Source organism: Euprymna scolopes, chromosome 6 (assembly GCF_053919585.1).
Source record: "Euprymna scolopes isolate OS-2025 chromosome 6, ASM5391958v1, whole genome shotgun sequence".
NCBI classification, from domain to species: Eukaryota; Metazoa; Mollusca; class Cephalopoda; order Sepiida; family Sepiolidae; genus Euprymna; species Euprymna scolopes.
In genome coordinates, this window is record NC_136487.1 from 121,124,028 (window position 1) to 121,133,393 (window position 9,366).

General features: G+C 39.2%; 1 protein-coding gene across 1 annotated transcript; it reads right to left on the bottom strand.

The window, feature by feature from the left end:
• Positions 1 to 262: 262 nt before the first annotated feature.
• LOC145278240 (uncharacterized) lies at positions 263 to 706 on the bottom strand. The gene has a single exon (XM_080130530.1). It carries the CDS (start codon positions 704 to 706, stop codon positions 263 to 265), a length of 444 nt encoding a protein of 147 aa, XP_079986656.1.
• Positions 707 to 9,366: the final 8,660 nt, after the last annotated feature.

Here is a 9,366-nt window from a genome sequence, read left to right on the forward strand (position 1 = left end):
GTCCTGGTTTCCTAGAGTGACGGCGGTGATGTGGGGATGGCGAACGGCTCTTGTAGTGGCATCAGGTCGAATGTGGCCGGCTCATGTTCAGCTTACTCACCTCTCTGGTGAGGCGTTTGATGGCTGTAAGTATAACCACTGATGTTGCTTCTTGCGTTACCTTTCTTGCGTTACCTTTCTATCCGCCGCAGGGCCAGCAGGTACTTCAGCCTGTTGCTGAAGGATCGTCGCGGTGGTAGGCCCTCTCACAAAATCCATTACTTTATCCGCCGACGCTGCTACTACGTCGACGGAATGCTTCTCTATCATAGGCGCTAGTATTGCCTTTACTTGCGCTGGCAGTATAAAAGAAAAGCTGCTTAATTAGGGTACTGTCAGGGGGGACATCTTCTGCCAGCTCCCTCATTCTGCGGAGTAAATCTGTTGGCCTGCGGTCCCCTAAATGCTCATCATGTACTAACGTCTGGAAACGTTTTTCTGCCGACACAGACGTCCGGAGCAGAATCTCCCGCTTCATGCTGTCATATGTAGCGTTAAGAGAGGTGTCAGTTATTAAGTCCTTGACAACAGGAGTCAAAGACGTGGGGAAAGCACTAAATAAAATATGTAATTGTGTTTGCTCCGAAACGTTGTTCGCAGCAAAATATGATTCGAGTTGGGCAAACCAAACTCGAATGTCACCGGCAAAGGCGGGCAATGTTGTCATTTTAAGAGGAAAATAGGCAAAAAAAAAATAAAATAAACGATCCGGATGCTAGGACATTATCGGAGGACCACGTAAGAAAAAAGGAAAATATTTAGCCGAGGCAAAAATAAGAAAAATATTTAATAGGCTAAAAAACAAAAAAGAGAAGAAAAAAATTTTTTACCAGAAAATAAACTAGAAAAATGGTTCAAAAGAGCAATGGTAAAAAAAAAATTTTTTTTTTTTTTTTTTTTTTTACACATTGATCACCACTTATCAAGGCCCGGAAGCCACGCAGGGATAAGGGTTATTGCAAGTACATTACGTTAGTGTGAAAATTTGATGAAGTGTTTACTTAAGGGGGCGGTTCATTAGGAATTTGTTAACATTGGACTTGAAGACATCCAAGTTGTAGTCCGGAGGGAAGCAGGCAGACGGAACAGAGTTCCACAGGCGTGCAGTTCTAAGAAAGAAGCTTTGTTCATGGAATTCATATTTTGATTTAGGCACAGATATAGAGTGGGGGAAATTTTTCACAGTGGATTCAGCTAGACAGGTGTTTTTCGTGAAAGATTGGCGAGGGGGGACCAGAGATTGGAGTTCAGACGAGCACCTGCCATGAAAATAACGATAAAACAAGGATAGGCTCGCAACGTCTCTTCTGTGGGAGAGAGGTTGCAGGGTAGAGAAAAGGGCATCCCCCACTAAGCCACGAAGTCTATTTTGTACTCTGTCAAGGCATGATAGGCTGTTTTTGGCCGCTCCTGCCCAGATATGGCAACAGTATTCCATCCTTGGACAATATGTGTGTGCGGGTGTTTTTTTTTTTTGTGTGTGTGTGTGCCTGTGTGTGTAACCTATAACCTGGAGGTAAATGAATTTTTTAAATGGGTATTTACGTTTTGGCCAATACGTGAAAGCAAGTTTTTTTTTTCTTTTTTAGTAAAAGTTCTCTCTTTTGTTTCGCGGAATTAATTGTCCCTTGAATTACTTGTCTCCTGTCTGCATGTGTGTGCGTTCTGGCGTCGTTTTCCCCAGGAGGAGGGTGAAAAAAACTTTTAGTCACTTTGGTTTTCAAGTCATTTACGACGAACTGCTATCCGTGTCTCTCGCGTTCTTTTTCCTAGGATATCCACCATGCGGGTCAAAAGAGTCTGGTGCAGGAAATAATGTCTTCTTTTTTCGTTTTTTTTTTATACGGTGACGAAGAAAAAAAAAATGTTTCCGTGACGAATTTTTTTTTTTTTTTATATATATATATCCTTCTTAGAGGTGTGAAGTTTGTCCGTAGTATTACTTTTCTTGAGGAAAGTATTTCAAGAATTTCTGCTCACTGCCCCTTTCCTTGCTTAGATGGGGTAGAAGTCCGGCTCGCCATTAGTAAACTTGTATACACGTCGGGTCACCATTTTAGAGAGTTGAGTTAATGCTTTTCGGGCACTCCCTAATAAAATAAATATTTCAACACAAGCTACTGAATAAGCAAACAAACGACTTCATAAAACTTGCAAGGAAAAGGTTTATTGAAGCAAGGGCTTGATAGCTAGGATAGAACTCGTCTGCCTTTGCCCGGTAGTTAATCCCAAGTGGGAATTGTAGATACCGGTGAAGGCACAGAGAGAGTGTGTGAGGAAATAGGTCCGCTCTCTTTGACGTCTCGCTGGTGCGTGAGCCTTTTCTAGTCTCATACAAAAACATGCGTGCACATCTCAAGCTATATTACTTGTCATATACATACGCGCACACAAACATACGCGCCCACGTCCACACATGTACATATATTCACGTTCGCGTACATACACTCACATTCACATGTATATACACACATGCTAACGTACACACATGTACTCACATACACACACGCATGGACAACGTCACTTCCCCTTTCAAAGGAAATCCACACATGCGCAAAAGACCAGCGGAAACAAATATAAAAGCAAGTGACAAGCTGTTTCCAGCCTTTTCAGACCAGCTTTCGAGCTGGTCGGTCTACGGACCGACCGCGTGCCTCACACAACTTGCTACTATGTGGGACAAAAAGCTAACAGACAGTACGTACACTTTATATGCTTTCTCTCTCCATGAACTGGATTGACATTCTCACTCTCTCTCTTTCTCTTTTTACGTGCCGGACGGCCATTTCTCGTTCCGCTACATTGCTCACTTCTCTTCCCACACGCGAACAAACGACAGTGACCCGAACGTGAGATGAACACACATTTCCTTTTTCCTTCTATACTACCAATCCTGCAACAAACGATGGTTACACCTGCGTGGACATGAACACATGTTATATCTAAAACATTCATTCTTTCAACAGTAAATAAACGGCACGTTTATCTCTTCCAGTAATTGAGTCTTTGTTTCCTTCATTCCATTTGTTTCATTATTTTTCTTTTGTAACAGGATTAGGATTTATATATCCTAGTCCTCTTCACTGGAAAAGGGGTAGAGTTTTTCTCATCTGGGACGGAAGCAGTTATAGTTCCTTAAGGGAGTAAGGAAGATCCCTGCGCTATGCCTGCGCTGATTGGTCAGTATGTGCTATATCGCACAGTCAGGGGAGGCACTGTCGCACAAGAAAAGAATTCTATTTGTTTCTGCTACAGACCTCTAATTTCAGGCTTGTGCGAGCCTTTTCTAGTCTTGCACAAAAACACACGTTCACATTTCAAGCTATACATACGCGCACACAAACATAAGCGCCCACGTCCACACACGTACATATATTCACGTTCGCGTACATACACTCACATTCACGTGTATATACACACACGCTAACGTGCACACATGTACTCACACACACGCACATGCTAACGTGCACACATGTACTCACACGCACGCACACGCTAACGTACACACATGTACTCACACACGCGCACATGAACGCACACATGGACAAGTCACTTCCACTTTCAAAGGAAATCCACAGATGCGCAAAGACCACCGGAAACAAGTATAAAACAAAGAGTAACAACCGGCTCTTTCTTTTCGGCCCAGCTTTCGACCGCGTGTGTCATGCCATTTACTACTATGTGGGACAAAAGGCCAACAGACAGTACCTACACTCTTTCTCTCTCTATCTACTACTGGTCCCTGAGAACACCTTCGCATAGCTGACTGCTAACTGACGTCAACTCTCATATCCTTTTCTTTGTCTACACGCTGAACTATCATTCCAATTTCCACTACAACACTCACTTCTCTTCCCATGTGCGAACAAACGATAGTGACCCAAACTTGAGATGAAAACACATTTCCTTTTCTTTCTACAGCACTAGTCCTGCAACGAACATTGGTTACACACGCGCGAACATGAACACATGTTATAACGAAAACGTTAATTCTTTCAACAGTAAATAAACGACGTTTATCTTATCCATCAGTTGAGTCTTTGTTTCCTTCAATTCCATTCGATTCATTATTTTCTTGTAGCGAGCTAGGGTATTATACACTGGTCCGTTACATATCTGGTGACCCCGTTATTTTAAAATGAAATGGATGAGGTTGAACAAAACATTCATACACACACAGACTCTCTCTCTACAACAATAAACCAGCTAACAACAAGAGACGCATGGCAAAATATGGACTCTTTCTCACCAGCTAACAATGAGAGATGTACACCAGACAATACGCTTTTCTTCTCACCAGTAAACAACGCACGCCACACTTTAGACCTTCCTCTCACCAGCTAACAATGAGAGACGCATGGCAAACTATAGACTTTTTCTCACCAGTTAACAGCGAGAGACGCACGCCAAACAATACACTATTCTTCTCTCCAGTAAACAATGAGAGACACATGGCGAACTAAACATGTGTGGTACCCTTTACTTTCATTTGTTTCTTTCACGAAAGAAATTCCTATTCGTTTAATTCAATTTAACACGTCGTTCGTTTCTTCCTCGAGACAATTCATTTTCCCTATTTTGCACCACCACCACAAAATGGTGACAACCAAACGCGAGACGAGCAAGCATTGCCTCCTATGCCACAAGTCCACAACAAACTGGCGCTCGACTGATGCAGACCGAACAAGCATGGTGACCCTACTTTTTTTTAAATTAATTCTTTTGAGCGAGACGCGCGTTTTATTTGATAAAGAAAAAAACGAACTTATCAACAAGAAAACTGATACCGACAAGGACCTCAACGAACAACAATGATGAAACCCACGTCAGACTCAGCAGAAAACGAACATGGAGCTGTCGACTTCATAGCGAATTTAATAAAAAATTTGCGCTCGACAAACATTTTTCACGGTTTCCTGACATTATCCTGCAACAAACGCAAGGAGCAAAATCACATAGGCCTATGCAATTCCCTCCCGTACAGCAGATGCAACAACAAAAAAACAGGACATCCCTATCAACACATAGAAAGAAGTTGAATCAACAATACGAGTTGAGATGCACCACGCACGCTGATAAACTCACAACTGGGAAGTTTCGTTGACAGCCAGCAACCAAACTTATCGTTCAACCATGAACGAATGCACGACACACGCCCGTACAGACAATGTGCACACATTACCGCAGACGCACTTGCAGAGACACTGTCAACACGAAACAAAAAAATTTTCCTTCCAAACGAACAATTCACTTCTCTGTCTAAGCAACTCGTTGCACATGTCAGTACAACCCCCCCCCCCCAAAAAAAAACAAACAAACAAATGTCAGCCTAAAAAAAAAAAGAGTAAACGCATTTTCCACACATAAGTAAATACTTTTTTTATGAACACACTCTGTTTTTGACATTCCGTTCCTTTTCACGTTTTTTCAAACAACCACACCAACTAAAAAAAAAAAGGACGAAAAATCAATTGCTGAAAACATTACTCACAAAAAAAAAATATATATATAAATATATATACACTGCATATATTTTTTTTCCTAGGAAGGGGAGTATTGTGCGAGACTAGAAAAAGCTCGCACAAAACACACGTTCACATTTCAAGCTATATTACTTGTCGCATACATACGCGCACACAAACATACACACCCACGTCCACACACGTACATATATTCACGTTCGCGTACACTCACATTTACGTATATATACACACACACGCTTACGTGCACACATGTACTCACACACGCGCACACACTAACGTACACACATGTACTCACACACGCGCACATGAATGCACACATGGACAAGTCACTTCCGCTTTCAAAGGAAATCCACACATGTGAAAGACCACCGGAAACAAGTATAAAACAAAGAGTAACAACCGGCTCTTTCTTTTCGGCCCAGCTTTCGATCGCGTGCGTCTTGCTATTTACTATTATGTGGGACAAAAGGCCAACAGACAGTACCTACACTCTTTCTCTCTATATCTACTACTGGTCCCTGAGAACACCTTCGCGTAGCTGACTGCTAACTGACGTCAACTCTCATATCCTCTTCTTTGTCTACACGCTGGACTATCATTCCAATTTCCACTACAACACTCACTTCTCTTCCCACGTGTGAACAAACGATAGTAACCCGAACTTGAGAGAACACACATTTCCTTTTCTTTCTACAACACCAGTCCCGCAACGAACATTGGTTACACACGCGTGGACATAAACGCATGTTATAACGAAAACGTTAATTCTTTCAACAGTAAATAAACGACGTTTATCTTATCCATCAATTGAGTCTTTGTTTCCTTCAATTCCATTCGTTTCATTATTTTCTTGTAGCAAGCTAGGGTATTATATCCTGGTCCGCAACAGGCTAAAAAGCCATTACAGTAACATCACCCCTAAGCCCGGTGGTTGTTTACAGTCAGATTAAATTATGCAGGGTTTTTATAAATCTTTCTAAAACCTAAAATTAGTAACCACCTAAAAACTCGACGCCTTCTAGACTAACGAATTTGGTTGAATATAAACAATGAAGAAAATTTTCTTGACTAACAATTTCGGAAATTTAAAACTATGTAAGTTGATCGAAAATTACATTTTAATGCGTTTGTTAAACATTATTGGTATATTAATTTTGTTTATTTTCGACGGTTAACATTAAACTACATTATTGCTCGTTTTTTATAATATGAAAATTTATTGCCGAAAAGTTTCGAAGACAAAACTGTTCAATGTGTAACTGTGATTTAATGATAGATATTTCAAAACAGTAACTCGTGTACATAACAGAATTATCTCCCCTGACAACATGTACGGAATTTGTCAAACTGAGAAGTCAAAGGGAGATAATTCATTACTGAGATTTCATTAATAACCGAATTATCTCCCTTCTATTTTCACATTTCTACTAAGATATTTTTGTCATTCATCAGTGGATGTTGAATATATCTATTTAGAAATAGAAAGTTTCACTTAATTTGCACTTTATTGACAGATAAACTTTAGTCAACTAAAAAATCAACGCGCATTATGATTATTCTCGATAATTTATTATTCAAAATTTTGGACTCTTTTAATTTAGAGTGGCAAAATCGTCATATCAAGGGAGATGACTTGTCTCAACTTTTGAAATAGTAAATCATGTCTATTAGCGGCACAAATTATTTAAAAGGACAAAACCGTGGAAAATTAGTCAAAAGCTATCTATTTTTCTTTACATTCTCGTTTGTGACGTATTTGCGTTGAATATATAATTAATATTGGTGCAGGTCCAGAATTAAACCTAATTAAAAAAAAAAAAAAAATCTTTATGATGTTTCGGAACGAAACTGTTATATTCTAAAAATCACGTAAATTGATCAAGAATTTTTGTTTTGAACTAAAAAACCGGTAAATATTCAGATACGTTACAACAGAACATCGAATACTCTAATTTGATTTTTTAGGGTTATCGAGAAGGCAGTTTGCTAGGTGAAGCAAAGCAAGCCGTCTTTTATGTTTCTGCGCGCACGCGCGTAGCGTAAACGGAAGCTGTAAAATGGCGGAAAGTAGTTCGTGGGTTCAGGGGTTAATACCATGCAAACGGTAAATTTGCCCCCGGTTTGAGTATCAGATTCGTTGTCAGCGACCACGATTACCTCTAAAAACAAATTAGAGTGGTCGGTGTTCTGTTGTAACGTATCTGAATATTTACAAAAAAACAAAATCAAAGTTTATGAAGAAGCGGAAACTGTGTCTTGATCCTCCATAATTTATTTAATTTAACATGTTAATTCAGATCGGAAAACATACAGTGTTTACTGATGTATTGGAAAATTTAAAATGGCGCCCGACTCTCTCTTGAACTCGGTAAGTTTGAGAAAATGAGTTAAAACTAAAAAACTATACAAAATGCTGTTAGAAACTCGCTCAATATGTTACCGTGACAGAGGCTGACATATATTCGGTGAGTTTCTAACAGTATTTTGCATAGTTTTTTAGTTTTAAAGTATTTTCCCAAACTTACCGTGTTCAAGAGAGAGTCGGGCGCCATTTTAAATTTTTCAATATATTTTTTGAGCTGAATAAACATTTTACATCAAATAAAAACACTAAAAACGTATCCAGTTAAGTGGAAAAGTAACTTATCTTGCCTTTGATAACATTTATTTGTTATATATTTGTTTTTTGACAACTTTTTTGAATCTATGTGTACAGTAATACAAACCCCATTTCTAAATTAGCACTTATGCTGATGGTACCATTCTCTATTTTGGTCTTGCTTCCTGCTCATCTCCTTTGGATCAGTTAAAACATGCAGCTAATTTGGGTTCAGTTGCAAAATGGGATATGAAATAGTTTTTTTCGTTTAATCCTGTTAAGACTCAGCTTGTGTCTTTCAACCATGATTGTGCCCCTTTTCTTCCTGAGATTCTTATGGATGACTCTGCTCCTGCTAAGAAATTGACTCTAAAACTTGTTGGTCTTTTTTTTTAAATCAAATCTTTCTTGGGGTACATATATTATATCCATTGCTCTTTTAGGTTCTCGCAAAGTCCGTTCTCTCTATCGTTCTAAACACTTTTTTGATACTTGAGGCAATTCTCTATCTCTACAAATCTATTATCAGACCATGTGTGGAGTAATGTTGTCGTATTTGAACTGGTGAATCTCTGTCATTCCAGAGTTCGTGATAAAATGCAGAAACGTACTGGCAATTTGATTAGCGCCATCCTTTCTTCTTCTCTGCAACCTTTCTCTCATGAATGTGATGTTGCTAGTCTCAATCTTTTCTATAAATACTAGTTTGGTATGTGTTCTTCAGAATTGTCTGATGTATTTCCTGCTTCCTTTGCTCCAATTCATTTGACTGATTGGTCCAGTGATCTCCATCAATTTGCTGTTTTGATACCTCATTGTAATACAGTTTCATATTCCGGTAACTTCTTTCCAAGAACTGCTGGCTTGTGGACCTCTCTTCGTGCTGACTGTTTTCCTCCTACTTATAACCTTGTTTTTTTTTCAGACTAAAGTCAATAGACATTTTCTGTCTTTGCAATAATCATTTTTTGTTCTTGTTGGCTCATTACATTAAGTGGCTGCATGCCTTGTTTGGAACAATATCCATAAAACAAACAAACAAAAAAGGGATTGTTTTTGACTAATTTCCAAGCAGTATTGCCTATAATGAAACAAACCATTTCGTATCCTATTTCGCAACTGAACCGAAATTAACTGCATATTTTAACTGATCCAAAGGAGATGAGCAAGAAGCAAGACCAAAATAGAGAATGGTATCATCAGAATAAGTGCTAATTTAGAAATGAATAATATTCTTTGAAAGAT

Coding starts and splice junctions, on each gene's coding strand:
- LOC145278240 (XM_080130530.1), bottom strand. CDS start 706: ATGACAACATTGCCCGCCTTTGCCGGTGACATTCGAGTTTGGTTTGCC.